The sequence below is a fragment of the Danio rerio genome, chromosome 22, assembly GCF_049306965.1.
Source record: "Danio rerio strain Tuebingen ecotype United States chromosome 22, GRCz12tu, whole genome shotgun sequence".
NCBI lineage: Eukaryota > Metazoa > Chordata > Actinopteri > Cypriniformes > Danionidae > Danio > Danio rerio.
In genome coordinates, this window is record NC_133197.1 from 5732169 (window position 1) to 5752500 (window position 20332).

The window sequence follows — 20332 nt, forward strand, 5'->3', positions numbered from 1 at the left end:
TTTAGAACCGGAAAAAGTTTTGATCCGTTCATCTCTCGATTTCTTTATCAGGTCTGAGTCACTCGTTCCTCACGGGCCAATCATACACGTTTAGAGCCGGAAAACGAACGATCATGGCTCCTATCGGCTTAGACTGTGCATTGATTAAGATTATATTATGACTGTCAGTGTAACGTGAATGAACCCCTGATATTTGAAGACAAGAAGAGGTGAGACAGAAGAGCAGGTAAACATTGAATTATTATTTTCTCCTTGTTATATTCTACTTTTGACTTATTTGTCTTGCAATCAACCTTTTGGGCTAGTTGTAGATGTGTTTGGAAGCAATTCGTAACATTTCAATAATATTTTGGCAAATTGAACGAAATGACTCGAAAAAAGATTCGTTCATCTTGATGAACGAGACTCAAAGATCCAAGTCAGTAAAATGATCCGGACTTCCCATCACTAATATGTATAATTGTTTTGAAAGTGTTCCCAATTATAAATCATTCTTATTTATCTTCTCTTATCTTATTTATCCAATTATTGTTTTTCTACATCTTTATCGTTATATCGAACTCTGTTGTTGTTTTACAATCAGAACATTTTTTAGAAGTCTATTGTTATATTTATTGGTATCTTTATAGTTATTGTGCTTGATTTAAATGGGCCTTTAGGCCTCCTCTGCCATGTTAATGTAAAAAAAAAAATTGCTATTGTAAATGCGCACTAATCAAAGCTATTAGATGAAAAGGCGAAAATCGTTAGCTGAAAAGGTGTAATGAATATTGTTAATGGCAGTATGTGAGGAAGAAGATCAAAGGCCATTTTGTTTTAAAGGAGAAGAGGCGTCACTACACGATATAAACAGCTTTTGTAAGGAAATAACTTGTCAGTTAATCAATTGAAAGCCTGTTTGCTAATCTTCAACATGTTTTACACTTAGCAACACATTCATGGTGAATAAAAATGTACATTTTACCCTAATAAAAATGATATTTTTTTAAGAAAAGTCAGGGTAGGGAATGCGTCAGCTAGGTCTGTCAACTGTGAACGCTGACCAGTGGCATTAATGCCGTTACATGATTGGCTGAGGAGCCTTGTGGAATCCATGTTAGCAGTTATTAGTGAATAATACACAGATTTCCATCTCCATATGGATTAGAAAATCTCTGCACTATTTTCCCCAGCATTTTCAAATGCTGCAACACAGAGGCGCTAAAACTAGCACTGGATACCTGAGGTACTTTTATTTTGATACTTCAATTTGCTAGCCTGGCTTGCAAAAAAATCCATGTATTATTTATTATTCTTCACTATGGTATAATTAATTGTTGTCCAGATAGTCATTACCTATACAAATATCGTAGAAAAGAGGGTTTAACATCAGGCCTTTAGGGGGCATTCACACAGAAAATTGTGAGACGCAGCATTTCAAAATAGTTTTTAAAAAGCTCCTCCTCCACTATGTTAATGTCAAATAAAACAGTTGTCATGACAACTTGCTACTGTAAATAAAAGCTTGCATCGCTTAAAAATGCATCTACATAGCCACATTCAGTTTACGCTGACTGTCAACAGGCTGGCGAAACAATATATATTTGCGGTTTGTTTTGTATAATCTCTTGTGTTAACTTTTTGACCAAATTGGACCGATTTGTAACCAATTCCAGTGGAACTGATAACGCATACATGTTCATTGTAATGACATTTAATGTCAACAACCATATAAAGTCAATTGAAAACCTTCTATTAATCAGGTGAACAGTAACTTACCAGCAACTAGCCCGTCCTCCTCATCATCACTCATTTTTGCACTTGCTGAAAATAAACACCACTATTAATCTCCTGTATAATAATTTCTATCAAAATAAAACAACAGAGAGGTTCATTAATACAGTATTTTACCATTGTCTGACTGATCACTGTTCCCAGACACTACACCTAAAATAGTAAAAAAAAAATACAACTAATTAATTAAATTAATAAAACATTCCAACCCAGGCTCATTGTGGAAACGTAGTCCCGCGGACGTTTCTAGAGACCGCGGAATACGTCCCGGCGGGTACGTACGGCTGCAGTTTTTGTTTTTGCGAATCCGCGAGAGGCCGCTGTTGTGTGATTTTTCTCATCTTGAACGTCTCTCACGAGTGCGGTTCGCGCACGCGCTGTTCTCACGTCAACCCGCCAGAGACCGCTGTCCGATTGACCGGATGATTGACTGCACGACCGGCCAATCGGCTGACCGCCCTCCTCTTTCCCTCAACCCAACCAATTTTACCGATTGACCCGCCCGCCCGCTCGCTTCCCCTAAACCCAAGCAACAGTTTACAAAAGCCGGCCAAAAAAAGAAAAGCCCTGATTTTTTTTTTCTACCGCGTTTTCGGATTTCACCGCGTTCTCACCCTGTTATGAAACTCCTTCACTTAATTTTTGGGATTCTGTTTTTGTCTTACCTGATTGCTGGAACTGCTCTTCCCCGGACTCAAAACCGATCGATCGCCGTGGTCAACTCCTCCTCTCTGCATCTCGAGCCTGCCGACGTTACACGGTGAGCTGAGTGGACAAACGGGTTGCAGCGGGAAAGCCCTCTACAAGGAGGTAAGCGGTCGGCCGGCAAGCGCAAAAGGGAACAGCGTCACACCGCCCCGCAGCGTTCACTTGAAAAAAATAAATGCAGCCATACGTACCTCCCGGGACGTATTCCGCTGTCTCCAGAAACGTCCACGGGACTACGTTTTCAGAATGAGCTTGGGTTGAAACATTCTTATATTGTTTATTTATTTTCACTTAAAAATTATGAAAAATGTTGGATTTATTTATAAGCAGAATACCCCCATGAAAAAGTACTACAGTAATTACTGTAGTGTTTTAAATTGTACTATAGTAAAATGTTATATACTAGATATCATAGTATTTACAACACTTTGATATTGAATGCTCCAGCATACCTATAGTGAACTGATAAACCATAATAAATACTGTTGCATACTTTAGTTTTTACTACAGTAACCATTGTTGTATTTTAAAAGCCTTTGTTGCCTGTTCGAGTTTTAGGAACAGTAAATAATAACTTGACTTGTTGTTGATTGTTTGGTATCAGAAGTGGTTTATATGAAGTGCAAACGCCTCAAGATTATGCTTATTTTACCAGAATAAAATATGATCATGCCTTGATTTTGAATGATTTAATTAGGACAGCAAGGTCTGACTTTGCTTAGACAAAAGTCTTGTCACTTAACAGAAATAATGTCCAGTATTAAATATAAAATCATGGTGCAGTGGAGACAGAAAGAATATTGTGTCTGACTCCATCATGAGCTTGGAGGACTGCATCCATATTTCTCTGCAATGACTGATTCACAAATCACTGATTAATAAAGTCATCTGGAATGCCAAAGAAAGCGTTCATGCAGGACTCCCAGAGTTCATCAAGATCCTTTGGATTCATCTTCAATGCTTCCTCCTCCATCTTACCCCATACATGCTCAATAATGTTTATCTATGGTAATTGGGCTGGCCAATCCTGGAGCACCATGACCTTCTTTGCTTTCAGGAGCTTTGATGTGGAGGCTGAAGTATGAGAAGGAGCGCAATCCTGCTGGAGAATTTGCCCTCTCCTGTGGTTTGTAATGTAATGGGTAGGGCCAGACGGAATCTGCGGACATTTTTTGCTATTTCTGCGGAGAATTTTGGTAAAAATCTGCGGATTCCTGCGGAATTATTTTGGGAGTATCCAGCAAGTATCATAACTAAAACCTTAATATATGAAATAAAAAGTAATAAATTATTGAATAAAAACTGAATAAATTCAGATTTACACATTTACTCAAGTAAATAAACAGAATTAATGATGTTCTAAAAATCGTCAGAAAATCTGCGGAATTCTGCGCGTGCAGATTCCGTGTGGTCCTAGTAATGGGCAGCACAAATGTCTTGATACCTCAGGCTGTTGATGTTGCCCTCCACTCTGCAGATCTCTTGCATACTGAATAAAACCCCAAACCCCAAACTTGACTGATTTCATGAGGATCTTGGGTCCATGCGGGTTCCAGTAGGTCTTCTGCAGTATTTGTGATGATTGAGATACTCAACAGATAAATCATCAGAAATATCGACCTTCTACCACTTTTACAAACGATCAACTAGAAGTCAAGTTATTATTTGTTGCTCTTACAACTGAGATCGACGACAAGACTTTTGTCAGGTAGTGTACATTACTATAGTATTTTATCATGTGGGATACAGCTAAATCACACAAATATAAACAATAATATTACATCTCACCATTAGTTAGTCCAATAAATTCCTCCCCATCAGGTCGTTCTGTAAAAATAAAAACACAATTTCAACAATGTTTAACTGTTATTTTACACAGTTTTAAGTATTTTCTTTAGCAAATTCTGCTGTACGAGTAATACATACCGTGATAACTGGCTTGTTTAGGCGTCCTGCGATGATGACGATAGTAATAGCAAACACCACACAAAACTATTATCAAAACTGAAGCCACGGCACAAAAGCAGATCACCAACGCTATATAACCAGAGGACAAATCTGGCGCTATAATGAAAAGAGCAGTTTCGTTATTGTAAGAGACATTGTATTAAAGATTATAATTTAATCATAGTGTGTTGATTTATTATATTTTGGGTAACACTTTACAATAAGGTTCATTAGTTACTGCGTTTACTAACATGAACTAATCATGAACAACACATTTACAGCATTTATTAATCATAATTAAACACTTACTAATGCATTATTAATATCCAAGTCCATGCTTGTTAACATTAGTTAATGCACCATGAGTTAACATGAACTAACAATGAACAACTGTATATTCATTAACTAACGTTAACTAACATGAATAAATACGGTAGTACATGTACTGTTCATTGTTTGTTCATGCATTAATTAACATTAACTAATGAACCTTATTGTAAAGTGTGACCATATTTTGATATGTTTAGTTTAGTGTACATATGTTGATCTTTCCCCCGGTGTTTGGGTTTGTGATGGTTTGCTCCAGGGCCGGAGTGGGACTCTTTTTCAGCCCTGGAGTTTCAACCCTTAGGGTGCTTTCACACCTGCGAATCGATTCAGTTGTTCCGAAGCAGGGATTAAAATTGTTACATTGTTGCTCTTTGCTCTTGGAGCGGTTCGCTTTCACACTGCAAAGTTTCTAATCGGACCAAAAGAGCTAAAACAAGTCACGTGCGAGTAAACTCTCCTCACATTGGTCAGAGTGTCAGGGTTTAATTTGCAGCGTCCCGCTCAGCTGTCAGGAGAGGTGGTGGTTTGGTGGTGATTGACAGGGTGCGCGCGCGTGACGTGTCTGAGGAGAGACGCGGTGGGGAGGGGTGAGAAGGGTGCGCGACGATGCCTATTTGAGGACAGGGAGAGAGACGCGAGATTAACGGGAGATCATCACTCGTTTGCGGGCATCCGGAGACTCACGAAACTTCCCGCCCTACTCATAATTCTCTCTTCATATAGCCGTAAGCCTATTACATATCCATAAAACACTGTGATATAACCGCGCTCGGATCGGATCGCTTTCTCACTGCAATCGAACCGCTCCAGGGTTCGTTTCAATCGAGCCGAGACCACCTCATTCAAGCGATCTCGGAGCGATTACTTTGGCGCGGAACAGAGCGCGATTGCCCTGTTCACATATGCCAAACAAACTGCGCTAACTAGGCAATCGAGACACGTTCCGAAACAAAAGTGTAGGTGTGAAAGCACCCTTAGACCGGCCCACCTCAGTTCACCACTGACTATATTAAAGTAAGGACTTTTCCAATTCAGTTTCTAATAACACTATCACGTCTTTTTTTTGAGAAAACAACTGCTTTAGAACTTCAAATGTTCAACAATCCTTACAGTATTATATGTCTTAACAATAAAAATGAAAATAAAAATATGTTTCTCAGGCGAGGACCGAACCCGGGTTGGCGGCGCCATAACCTGACGTGCTAACCACTGTACCACAACAGCTGTACATTGAGAAGTGACTTATCTACTTACATCTATCTACTTATATTGTTCACGAGGCTACGAGAAAATAGTTAAAAAGAGCAGAGCTGCGGTAAAATAATGAATAAGAAGACTGTGGTCAAGTAAATAAATATTTATTTTTAAAAAGTGTGACTGCTGAGAGCGACAGATTCTGGAGCTAGGGACACCAGCCCTCATGGCCAAAAAACGCAGCAGCCCACCGGGAATTCTCCCGGTCCTCCCGATTAGCCAATCCGGGCCTGGTTTGCTCCGCTTATTATTGGACTATTTTACAGTCCCGTGAAATGGTTTAAAATGTGCATTTGTTTGATGTTCACGGGAAATAAAGTAGCCCCTCCCCCTTAAAAAAAACACAGCCAATAACATTTTGTTTGATCATCACTCTGCCAGTGAGAGTGGTTAAGCTAAAGTGCATCAAATGAAAAGAAAATGAGAAACATCTTGAAAGGGGCGGGGCATCTCAGATGCTAGAGAGCTTTTGATTGGTCAGAAGATTTGATGAGAAACTGAAGTATGGGGTGATGTCAAAACAATCGTTGATCCATTTAGACAGAATGCATTTTTTGAAGGTTTATATCTGAGAAATGTGCATTTCGGCAGTTTTTTTGGAGCACAATAGCTTATAGATATCCTTAAGACTAACATACTGATACTAACATCTTTAAAAATTATTTAATTTCACAGGGAGATTATCCAAATTGATTGGTTGATTGATTTATTTGATTGGTTGCTTGGTTTTCTGTTTGCAAGAGCATCCAGTAAACCTTTGAAACTTAAACGAAACAAATTGTTTGTCTGGATGATTTTAGAAATTACTGATAATAGTTATTCCAACTGAATCAGTATGAAAGTTGTTAGGTGAAATAAAGTGAACAAGACCAATGGAGATCTGCTGTACCTGAACATGGCTGACAGAGTGTGCTGATGTCCAGATGTGTGGTCTGATTGCTGATGGGGTTGTCGATCACACAGCTGTAGGTGTTGCTATCCTGATATTCCACCTCCAGAGGTAGAGAGAGACTGATGCTGAGATCAGACACACTGATGCTGGACAATACACTGTTTCCTTTGTTCCAGGAGAGACTCACAGCGCTCACATTCACCACTGAACACAGCACTGAACAATAGTGCACTGATGAAGATGAGGAACATTGAGAAAAGTTGAAGATGAGGACAGGAACAGGCAGATGAGCTGCAAAACGGTAGAGAATAAAGAAAGTATGTTTAATTTTTCAGAAGAGTGGCAGTCCAGGGTTGAAATTTCAAGAATATCATGGAAGTTTAAAAGGTCTATATACATTTATAACCTTTTTTTCTTAATGTTTCACTTTTGTTATGTTAAGAAATTAGACAATTTTTATCAGGAGACATTTTAAAGAAAATATTTTAATCTATAAAAACTTGGTAATCATTTGGTATCATTTTAAAGAAAACCCTTTGAATCTTCATAAAACACTATTGAAAGTGTTTAAAATAACTGTATATGTCATCTGTGTTATAATAAACACCTAAAAAAAGAGGCGCTTTTTGTATTATTTTTTTTATAAACTCAAATTTAAAAGTGTACCTTTTAGGTTCTGTGTGGTCTAGCGCGCTGTAATTAATTTTGTTGGTTCCTGCAAATGTCTGTAATCATAGGAAAAAAGAAAAACGTCTCTACCATAATCTATGCAAAAGTTATTGCATTCCAACTGATAAGAGGCGCTGTACAAGCCACAGAGACCGATCATTGTTTTCATATTTCACTATTCTTTTGTTTGATCAAACATAATTTACTGTGTTTGGACCACATCAGACGTATAAAAGGATTACTTGCGCACATCACCTCAACAACAGAGGAGAATGGCCCTGAAGCGCACAGCATAAGGTAAGAGATGACGGCTGTCTGTGCTATCTGGGGCTGCTTAGTGATCATAAATGTATTGTTTACATTTCTGCGCCATGGAAACACCGCGATTCATTCGGCAACTGTTTGATATGTGAATATAATTTAGTAAAAAGAATGCTAGAACTGTATGAGCACCGGCAAGAGCTTTTATTCGAGCTATAACTTGTACATGTGTCATATAAAAAATATGAAAATGAACCAATGTAAAATACCCAGCTCGGGTATCCAAAATACTGTGTATTTAAGTGTAAATAACTTTTATACAGTATAATAAAAACCAAAGTGATGCGTATGTGCATAAAATATAAATTCTACACTTTCAAACGGAACCACTTACGGGGGTCTGGTGCAACGCTAGCCCTTTAAATCTGAAAGCGAAAGACGATGACGTCACGAGTTTAAGTGGTTAAAAACAAGAAAAAATTAAAAGGGGGGCTAATAATTCTGATTTCAACTTTATATATAAGCACAACATGCAGCAATCTGTTTTTAACTTCATTAGTTGTCTTTCCAATGGAAATTCAGCTTTTTAGTCAGTGAAAGTGAGGGAATAGTGAGGAAATATGAAATTTGGGTTAAGGTGTGAAGCCTGGCAGTTTAATAAACGTCATATGAAATGCATTTATCGACTCACTGGAAACAATTATGCTGAATGTCTTGGCTGGAGCCTCATTTCCGCCAAAGGTCTGTATTTGGTAAACTCCAGCATGTTTCATTACGATGTCTGCGATGGTCAGAGATCCAGTTTGTTCGTCTAGTTTCAGTCTGTCTCTGAATCTCCCATCAAGGGCATCTTCGTATATCGAGACCTTATTGACAACATTGTTGATCTGAGCTATGCGAATGCCGTCCGCTCCAAACGTCCACGTTATCAGCTCAGCTCTCTGTATTTCGGTAAAATTAGCATGTAAAGTGACAGAATCTCCCTCCATCACTGACAGCGTCTTCATTTCACCTGTAACACAGAAGACGCCTGTAGAACAAAGACAGTTTGTGAAATGCGATCAATATTATCATCGATTGGAGTGGCATGACAGTGAATAAATGACAGAATTTCTTTGACATTTTTTGGTGAACTGTTAATTTAAGTCATCCAGCAATCTTGTTCATCTAATTCTGTTTTTACAGGTCTAAGACCACATTTGAAGTCCCATAGGATATTAGCCCCTTTCACACAGTGATACCGGTAAATATCCGGAAAATTTCCGGAACGACTTTACCGGTATATTCAAAAAAGCGCTGTTCACACAGGCGAGGACGTTACGGAAATTTTCCGGAAAAGAGCATTCACACATCCATTCCAAAATACCGGTAAATTCTGACATCATTCACCACAAATGAGCTTTAAACGGCTGCGCTTGTATTTGTAAACATTTGACTAAATTACAAACTCTCTGGATGATCAATATTGTGAACAACTTTCGCAGGATCACTTTCGCATGTCGAGATGTTCATAATATGTGCGTGTGCAGGCGCTCACAGGCTGTTTCACAGGCACACGCAAAGCTTGAAGGTAAACAAACAACGGCTTATCATAAGCATCTCATCGATGATTATTTACACAGTTGACATTAAGAAGAACATATAAACGTGATCTGACTAACTTCTAGCAGCTAAATGTGTCTGGAAAAATATTCAAAGGCTTTTATCCTCACAAACCGCGCGGACGTAAATGCGTCTGACTGTTGTGATTGGCTAAAGCAGACGTCTCACGTCAGCACGTTCTAGACGTGCACGCGCTTATTACGGGAATCTTCCTTCTGCATTCACACAGCGCAGCATTCCGGCAAATTGCCGGTAATGTTACAACTTCTTTTTCCGGAAAATAGCCAGAACGAATTTACCGGTATTTTCAAAAAGGACCTGTTCACACATACAACCTTTCCGGAAAATTGCCGGCAATTTTCCGGAAAGGTCTGTATGTGTGAAAGGGGTTATTGTGTGAATACTGAATTAACTAAATGTTGACCGGAAAATGAAAGCACCCTTAAAACTCATCCTAAGATGCACCCTTACGGGAAAATCTGGCAATGAAACCTGTAAGGACCAGTTGGACCCTCACAAGGTCATTAGGTATGTTTTAGTCCTATACATGATCATTTTTTAAATGTTTTTTTTTTTTATCGTCAAGGGGAACTGAATAAAGCAAAATAATAGTATTCACTAAAATAACTTTTAGTAATTTTGTTTTACATTATTTGACAGTACATGTAATTTTCATATCAGAAAATAGCTTTTATATTTAACAATACTTTTCTCTTTCCACAGACACTGTAAAAAAAATTCCTAAACACCATAGTGTCTGAGGTGTGATCTCTCATCGCAGAAAATGCAACAAAAAATTCCTCCACTTTAAGGATACAGCATCAGCGCTATGTTTGGTTTAATGTGTTTTGTTACGCATGTTTTTTCCTGTTTGATTGCACTTTACTTCACACTGTTGTACATTGTTAATTGAAAAAGCCGTGCATTTATTTGTGTTTGTAATGTACTTTTACAGCATATTTGTAATAAAATGTAAATACATTATTCTGAATGATGTTGTTAATTGTTGAAATAAAGTAGGTCTTGTAGTACTCTGCAAACGTATAGAAAGTATAGTAATAACACAATGTAAAATGTTTAATGTAAAGCTTAAAATATTCTTCTACTAGGCTTAAAATATACTTTTACTAGTTTTAAATTGCACTTTAGGTGTGCTTAAATTATACTTTATCACAACTTAAAGTATACTTCAACTGGGCTTATACTATACTTTAATGCACTGCAGCTGGGCTGAAAATACACTTTATCTAAACTTAAAATATACTTTAACTGTGTTTTAAATATACTTTAACTGTATTACAAGTACATAATTTAAATGTACTTTAAATAAAATACACTTTTAAAAGTACACTTTAATTGTACTCAAAGTATGTCCATTTTAACACAACTAAGTATGTTACAACATATTTTAAGTAGCTTAAAGTTAATCTTAAGTACATATAAAGTAACAATAAATATGCTTGAAGATGTTCCAAAATAACACATTTAATATACACTTAGTATAGTACAATTAAAGTATGATAAGTATGTCTAAAAATGTACAACTTAAGTACACTTTCTTTTCACCTGGGATATATATATATATATATATATATATATATATATATATATATATATATATATATATATATATATATATATATATATCCCAACTAAATGTTGACCAGAAAATGGAAATAAGAATTGAGTTCTCAGGTAAATTAAGTTTATTTCACATAACCAAAGAGGTTAAGCAATTTTATTTCACACATTAAAAGATTTATTTTAATCCACAGGCAGTTACTCTATATCAAATTAAATATTTGTTTGGAATAGTAGTGACAAGATATTCATCTAGAGTAGAGATGGGCAAAATTGGCCCGTGGTAACCTATGATTTGGCCCACCGTACCATCTGAGAAGAGAAGGAGAATGATAGGGATGCTCAAATTTCATGTAACCTTTTATTTATTTGTTTAATTGTTTAGCTAACCGAAATTAAATGTTTCACTTTAAATGCTGTAATTTCGTCAGCTGAGAGATAGAGGACAATGCAGAGACTCTGATGGACAAATCAAGGCAAAGGCAGATTCTGCTTAGTGTATTCAGAATTGAACTCCAATGTATTTTAAATGCGATTGTTATTTCTGCAATAAGTTATCATTTAAAAAGCTGTAATGCATTAGTTAATACAATTCAAAGTGATGTTTTCTATGTGTTTTTAAATAATATGAAATAAATTAGGAAATTATGCCAGCTTTAATGTAAAATATTTTGGCATACCTTCAGCCCATGGCTCCCAATGATATTTGGATTTGGCCCTTCATACAAAAAAGTTTGGGCACCCCTGATCAAGGCTACACTGTAAAACCCGTACCATACCATACGAAGCACAGGTATATTTTTTTGGGAAAAGCCAAAAATACATTGTGTTGGACAAAATTCTAGATTTTTCCTTCATGTCAAAAATCATTAAAGTATGTAAAGATCATGTTCATAAGGATATTCCATACATTTTACACTGTAAATATATCAAAACCTATTTTTAATAGTAATGTACCACTTTAAAGGCGAATTTCTCAGTATTTTGATAGTTTGAAACCTCAGATTTATGATTTTCACATATCTCAGCCAAATATAATCATATCCTACCAAACCTCACATCAATGGAAAGCGTATTATTTAGCTTAAGCCTACAGGTGATGTATAAATCATTACATTTTATGAATGAACGCTTATCGTATGACTAGTTTATTTTCAGGGTCACATACAGTTGATGCATGAGAATTAAGCAGTTGCGATTCGCACAAATTAATTTTTATATATAGACAGTTACTTTACATCGACATAAATATTACAAATTGTCCTGGAATTATAGTTTGTGAAATTAATCAACAATACAATATGATGTACGATTTTATATTTTTTCCATAGCCATAGTCAAAATTATATATTTTTCTTTCATGCCAAAAATCTGTAAATATTAGGTAAAGATTATGTCCATGAAGATATTATGTAAATTTTACACTGTATTTATATCAAAACTTGTTTCTTGAATAGTAATGTGCCACTTAAAGGTGATTTTTCCAGTATTTTTCATAGTTTGAACCCTAGATTCTTGATTTTCACATATCTCAGCCAAGTTTAATCATATCCTACCAAACCACACATCAATGGAAAGCGTATTATTCAGCTTAGGCCTACAGGTGATGTGTAAATCATTACATTTCATGAATGAACACTTATCATATGACTAGTTTATGTTCAGGGTCACATACAGTTGATGTGATGTGGAAATTAAGCAGTTTTGATTCACACAAATTATTGTTTTATATATAGACTTTACATCGACATAAATATTACAACTTGTCCAGGAATTATATTAATCTATCTAATCTATCTATCTGAAACTAGTCAACAATACCATGTGATGCACGTTGTCCATATCCATAGTCAAAATTATATACTTTCTTCATGCCAAAAATCATTAGATATTATGTAAAGACCATGTTCATGAAGATATTTTGTACATTTTCACGCTGTAAATATATCAAATCCTATTTTTTATTAGTAATGTGCCACTTTAAAGGCAATTTTCCCAGTATTTTTGATAGTTTGAACCCTCAGATTCCTGATTTTCACATATCTCATATCATATCCTACCAAACCACACATCAATGGAAAGCGTATTGATCAGCTTAGGCCTACAGGTGATGTATAAATCATGACATTTTATGAATGAACACTTATCATATGACTAGTTTATGTTCAGGGTCACATACAGTTGATGCATGGGAATTAAGCAGTTGCGATTCGCACAAATGATTTTTATATATAGACAGTTACTTTACATCGACATAAATATTACAAATTGTCCTGGAATTATAGTTTGTGAAACTAGTCAACAATACAATATGATGCACGATTTTATATTTTTTCCATAGCCATAGTCAAAATTATATATTTTTCTTTCATGCCAAAAATCTGTAAATATTAGGTAAAGATCATGTCCATGAAGATATTATGTAAATTTTACACTGTATTTATATCAAAACTTGTTTTTTGAATAGTAATGTGCCACTTAAAGGCGATTTTCCCAGTATTTTTCATAGTTTGAACCCTAGATTCTTGATTTTCACATATCTCAGCCAAGTTTAATCATATCTGACCAAACCAAACATCAATGGAAAGCGTATTATTCAGCTTAGGCCTACAGGTGATGTGTAAATCATTACATTTCATGAATGAACACTTATCATATGACTAGTTTATGTTCAGGGTCACATACAGTTGATGTGATGTGGAAATTAAGCAGTTTTGATTCACACAAATTATTGTTTTATATATAGACTTTACATCGACATAAATATTACAACTTGTCCAGGAATTATATTAATCTATCTAATCTATCTATCTGAAACTAGTCAACGATACCATGTGATGCACGTTGTCCATATCCATAGTCAAAATTATATACTTTCTTCATGCCAAAAATCATTAGATATTATGTAAAGACCATGTTCATGAAGATATTTTGTACATTTTCACACTGTAAATATATCAAATCCTATTTTTTATTAGTAATGTGCCACTTTAAAGGCAATTTTCCCAGTATTTTTGATAGTTTAAACCCTCAGATTCCTGATTTTCACATATCTCATATCACATCCTACCAAACCACACATCAATGGAAAGCGTATTGATCAGCTTAGGCCTACAGGTGATGTATAAATCATGACATTTTATGAATGAACACTTATCATATGACTAGTTTATGTTCAGGGTCACATACAGTTGATGCATGGGAATTAAGCAGTTGCGATTTGCACAAATGATTTTTATATATAGACAGTTACTTTACATCGACATAACTATTACAAATTGTCCTGGAATTATAGTTTGTGAAACTAATCAACAATACAATATGATGCAGGTGTATATATTTTTCCATAGCCATAGCTAAATATTATATATTTTTCTTTCATGCCAAAAATCTGTAAATATTAGGTAAAGATCATGTCCATGAAGATATTATGTACATTTTACACTGTATTTATATCAAAAACTATTTTTTGAATAGTAATGTGCCACTTAAAGGCGATTTTCCCAGTATTCTTGATAGTTTGAACCCTATTCTTGATTTTCACATATCTCAGCCAAATATAATCATATCCTACCAAACGTCAGATCAATGAAAACCTTAATTATTCAGCTTAGGCCTACAGGTGATGTATAAATCATTACATTTCATGATTCATGAATGAACACTTACATATTTTTATGTTAAGAGTCACATACAGTTAATCAGTTTTTCGAAATGTTGTGTAGGCTTTCAATATGATAAAACTTGTAAAATAAAAACGATTCTACTCACCATTCACTAGTAACTGGACGAAAACTACCCCAAACATAATGTACATGAGTGAAACGTCCGTTAAAGTCGCTGAACTTTTCCGTTGGGTCTCGAGTTTGAATCGGAGACTCAGCTATAATTTACACATAACATTAAATATTTCTACATCTTACCATTTCAGATAAATATATTTATACGAGTGAAAAGGTGACCACTCATTTCACTGCAGGAAACACAAACTGTAAATCCCAATTTCGTATGTAAATATGCTCCCTCAGATTTTTCAATGGATCAAATCCCCACACCGGAAGTAACATTTACTGTCAAACGACGGCGTGAACAGGTGTGTCAATGCCACTATAATCAAAGTTCAAGTTCAAAGTGTCTCTATGGCTGTAAAAATCTAGGGTAGGAGCATAGGATAGGAGTATTAGCAGAAAAAAAAATTAAAGTTACAGAAGAATCGAGTTTAGTGTAAATGGCCTTGTAAAGTTTAAACAACAAAAAAAAAAAATCGATATTGCACTTGCTATAAAAACGTTATTGTTTTAATGTTATTTATTGTTATTTTTATTATTATTTATACTTAAATCATTATTTTTTATTTGCAATTTATTATTATCAATATGCATATTTAGTTTTTAGAGGGCCTAATTACACTGTAACAAGAGAAAACTTAAACAAATTAGTTCGACTTGTTACAATTAAATGAATTAAGTTTGACAAACTTAATTTATGACAGTTTTCAGTAATTGGTTATTCCTTTACAAATTTTAGTAATTTATTCGAGAAACAAGAATGGAACAGTACAGTACAAATCATTAAATTTAAAATTGTTAATATAATAATAATAGTAATAAAAATACTTTGATTACAGTACAAATAACTCCCTTACCATGTTAATATAATAATAATACTTTTTGTTTTGTGGCAAATACAAGTATTGATCCTTATTGATAATGAACAACACTTATACTTGCCATAAATAAATTACTAAAACATGTTACACCTAAACTTAATTCATTTAATTGTAACAAGTCAAAGTAATTTGTTTAAGTTTCCACTTTTTACAGTGTACACAATAAAAATGCTGTCTTTCATGTGCATATTTTAAAAAAAAAAAGTGTATTGTGAAAGAATAAATCAAAGTTTTCTCATTATTTTTAAGAAAAACAGTCACAGCAAATAATTTAAATGAAAAGAAATGATCTAAAATGTAGGTTATATAACGGCACTTGACCAAAAGGCTAATGCACAAGTGTTTAAGGCACCTTAAAATGTACTTATGATTTTACTATAGAGTTTACTATAAAGTGTAGGCTACTGTAAAATGTAGAAAACGTTTTATTGTGCATTGATTACAGTTAGTACCAAAAATGCTTAGTAATGTAAAAGCTTTATTATTATTATTCATTTTCTTGTTGGCTTAGTCTTTTATTAATCAGGGGTCGCCACAGCGGAATGAACCGCCAACTTATCTAGCACATTTTCACACAGCAGATGCCCTTTCAACAGCAACCCATCTCTCGGAAACTTTATTCTTCTTTTTATTATTATTATTATTATTATTATTAGCCTACTGTTTTCACGCTATGTGTATTAAAACATTGGTCGTTTTTTGTAAAATTAGTGGAAGTAGTATTAAAATATTTTTATTCATTTTTAACAAAAATTATTTAATTCATTTATTTTTTATTTTTTATCAGTTTTGTCTCTGTTTCTCAGAATTGTAAAATACAAAGTCAGAATTCTGACAGCATTAACTAGCAATTGCAACTGTATTTCTCAGAATTCTGACTTTATATCTCCCAATTCTAAATTAAAAGCTCGCAATTTCGAGTTTACATTTTGCGAGGTAAGTCCATAGATATATACACTATCAGTGTATACACTATATACACTATCAGTGAATATATCTATGAGGTAAGTCCATTTCCCCCATTTTTATTCAATGACGGGAACGCGCTTTTAGGTCTCTCATTCGCATCACGTCTTAACAAAGATTTCCACTAGAGGGCAGCAAGCGTTCACACATCACTGTTTCATTCATAAGACAAAATTACTTGGAATCTTCAACACAAATAATTGCTAACTAACAACGTAAAAGAAATTACATATAAAATATTATATAGATGTTATCCTTGTAATAGTATACTGCGTAAATATATGCTCAATATTGAAAACAAAGGTACATTTTGTGATTGAAATTTGTTTTAATACTTTTGACAGATACTTTTGGATGACCAGCTAAAACCAGCTTGAACAACCTACCCAAGCTGGGAGTCCAGCTAAAACCAGCTATATCCAGCTTAAACCAGGCTGGTCAAGCTGGTTTTAGCTGGATTTGGCTGGTAATTTTCCAGCCTGACCAGCTAAGACCAGGCTGGAAATGGCTCGAAACCAGCCTGGAAATGGCCAAAACCCCTCTAAAACCAGGCTGGTCAACCAGCCAAAACCAGCCAACCAGCCTAAGCTGGTTTAAGCTGGATTCTTCAGCAGGATATATATATATATATATATATATATATATATATATATATATATATATATATATATATATATATATATATATATATATATATATATATGTATATATATATATATATATATATATATATATATATATATATATATAAATATATATACATATATAATACATAGGCATTACGCAGAGTACATTATTTTCAAAACACACTTTACCACAGTCAGAGTAAACAGCAATATCAATGAAAAAAATGACAAAAAAGTCAAGCTGTAGGTTACTTTTCACATTAACAACAACATTTATCACAACGCTCTAGAATACTTGATTCTGAAGGGTCGATTACAAGGTATGTTATTCCAACACAATCTCACGGCAATTGGTAACTTTTTGATTTGGTGGCTAATTTGTATGAATTCGTACGATCTAATTCGTACAATTTAGTATGACTTGCTCATCCCCCAATGACGGTTGGGTTTAGGGGGTAAGATTTTCGAATAATTCAGACGTATTACTCGGCTCGCATACTGATTTTAGCGTACTGTATAGTATGGAAGTATGCGGTTTCGGAAGCAGCCACTATTAACCAGGTTACAAATTTTTACTGTAGCATTTTTACAGTTTTTTACCGTTGAAATCACAGCCGATTTTTACCGTGTCATAGTTTAATAAATTTTAATGCTGTAAGTCCAAACACTTAAGAGCAAATGCATTGATGTGCAGCTCCACAAGTCCCAAACCAACCAGTGGAGACATCCAAATACAAAAATATTAAATATACATTAATATCCATATACATTGGCAAAACTCGGGGAAAATCATTCATCATTCATTCATTTTCTTTTTGGCTTCCCTGCTGAAAAAAAACAGCTTAAACCAGCCTAGGCTGGTTGGCTGGTTTTAGAGGGGTTTTGGCCATTTCCAGGCTGGTTTCCAGCCATTTCCAGCCTGGTCTTAGCTGGTCAGGCTGGGAGATGACCAGCTAAATCCAGCTTGAACAGCTTAGCCAGGCTGGGAGCCCAGCCAAAACCAGCTATGTCCAGCTTAAACCAGGCTGGTCAAGCTGGTTTTAGCTGGATTTAGCTGGTCATTTTCCAGCCTGACCAGCTAAGACCAGGCTGGAAATGGCTGGAAACCAGCCTGGAAATGGCCAAAACCCCTCTAAAACCAGCCAACCAGCCTTGGCTGGTTTAAGCTGGATTTTTCAGCAGGGTTAGTCCCTTTATTAATCAGGGGTCCCACAGCGGATTGAACCGCCAACTTATCCAGCACATGTTTTACACAGCGAATGCCCTTCCAGCGGCAACCCATCACTGGGAGAACCCACACAGAAATGCCAACTGACTCAGTCAGGACTCAGGCCAATGACCTTCTTGCTGTGAGGTGACAGTGCTAACCAGCCACCATGCCGCATCTACATGCTAACAAATAAATGTAATTTTAAGGTACATATGAACTTGTTTTGTCAGTGAGCTGGGGTGGATGATGTTGCAGATTTATTCTGTGCAGTCCTCCTCTGTTATAAAGGGCAGGTTTTTCTCCGTTCTTTCCTTGAGGGCTTCAATAAAACAAACAAAAAAAAGCAATTGTTAAAAAAATCAAGCTTGCCAAAACTAATGAGAGATTTTGAGTGGGCCTACTTAAAGGGATAGTTCACCCAAAAATGAAACCCATTTACTCACCCTCAGGTTTTTTAACACCTTTATGAGTTTCTTTCTTCTGTTAAACCCAAAAGAAGACATTTTGCAGAAGAATCCAGTAGCCTTTGACTTTCACACTGTTAAAAAAAATCTGGTTGCCTTAAATTTTTAAGTTAAATCAAATTAACCTTATGAGTCCATTACAATTATATTATGTCAAATTGACTTTAGACAGCTTGTGTAACTTATAAAATGAAGTTAGAACATGATTAATTTGGTTACAATAAACAATTTGATCATATAATATTTTACAGCATAGAAGGAAACTATGTGAAAACATCTTTCTTACAAAAGAAAGAAACTCAAATGTTTGAAACGACTGGAGTCAAAGTAAATGACTATTATTCTTCTTCTTTTTTTTTTTTTTTTTTTTTGGTGAACTGTCTCTTTAAGGCAGTGCTTACATTGAAAAACTCACTTTAGCAACAACACTGAACGTCTTGGAGATCCTCTGCCCTTCACTGCTCATCAGTAGTTTATAATATCCATAGTGTCTCTGTGTGATTCCTGTGATGGTCAGAGATCCCGTCCTGTGGTTCAGCTCCAGCTCTTCTAATATTCTTTCATTAAACCTGTTTTGCTGGTTGTTTGATTTATTATATTCAGCGATGACCACAAATGGAGAGCGGCCGATTTCTCTGTATTCAGCAAATGTCCATCGGATCAACTCATTTTTCTGGATTTCAGGGATCCCAGTTTGTAGCGTGACCGAATGTCCCACCATCACTGACACTGAGGTAATTTCATCTCCAACAAACATACCTAAAAAAAAAAAAGGTTTTGTCAACCAGCACATTTAATTTCAGCACACATTTTCACTTAAAGAGAGAGTAACTTCACCCCAAAATCAATAGTCTGTCATTATTTACTCATCTGTCACTTTATTTGGTTGTACTTTAATTAGTTTCTTTGTTCTGTTAAACACAAAAAGCAGATATTTAGAGGAATGTTGGAAACCTGTAACCACTGACTTCCATAGTAGTAAAAGCAAATACTATGGAATTCAATGGTTACCGGTTTCCAACGTTACTTAAAATTTTTTACAAAGAGATGGTCTCCTGTCATGCATCTAATTCTTCAATAATGAGCCATACCTAACTGAGTGAAGTATCAGAGAACAAGGCCACTTTTTTCTTCACCTTATCCTTTTTTTAAATACAATTATTATAATCATCGTTTTATAAAATATGTTTTCTCTTTTATATGTCCTAAGGATGCTTTTTGTGTACATGTATTTACAACCATTTTGGTAGCTAGAAATTGTTGGTCTAACATGCAAAAAAAAACTGTTACACTATATTGTACTCCTACCTAATATATATATATATATATATATATATATATATATATATATATATATATATATATATATATATATATATA

General features: G+C 35.0%; 3 protein-coding genes across 15 annotated transcripts in view; all 3 read right to left on the reverse strand.

Moving 5' to 3' along the window:
* Positions 1-20332, reverse strand: part of s1pr4 (sphingosine-1-phosphate receptor 4) — a 525180-nt gene that overhangs the window by 178196 nt on the left and 326652 nt on the right. The window lies entirely within an intron of this gene.
* The window catches only part of LOC100538212 (uncharacterized), a 34405-nt gene that overhangs the window by 5368 nt on the left and 8705 nt on the right, over positions 1-20332 (reverse strand). For 2 of the 13 annotated variants that reach the window (XM_073937052.1, XM_073937053.1), the window contains exons 7-8: positions 19368-19711; positions 17453-18807 (exon numbers count right to left, since the gene is read on the reverse strand). In XM_073937052.1, coding sequence (XP_073793153.1) covers positions 18769-18807; positions 19368-19711 — 383 coding nt within the window. In that variant the 3' untranslated portion in view covers positions 17453-18768. Of the gene's footprint in view, positions 1-1758; positions 1804-1890; positions 1927-4269; positions 4309-4407; positions 4546-6901; positions 7196-8525; positions 8865-14788; positions 15154-17452; positions 18808-19367; positions 19712-20332 lie in introns of those variants that run through there. The other 11 variants (XM_073937050.1, XM_009295967.5, XM_073937048.1 and 8 more) reach the window with 11 other exon arrangements.
* mcm2 (minichromosome maintenance complex component 2) overlaps positions 3626-20332 on the reverse strand; it is a 165922-nt gene continuing 149215 nt past the window's right edge. The window contains exon 10 of the transcript XR_012397315.1: positions 3626-3840. The gene's annotated coding sequence lies outside the window, so the exon portion shown is untranslated. The remainder of the gene's footprint in view (positions 3841-20332) is intronic.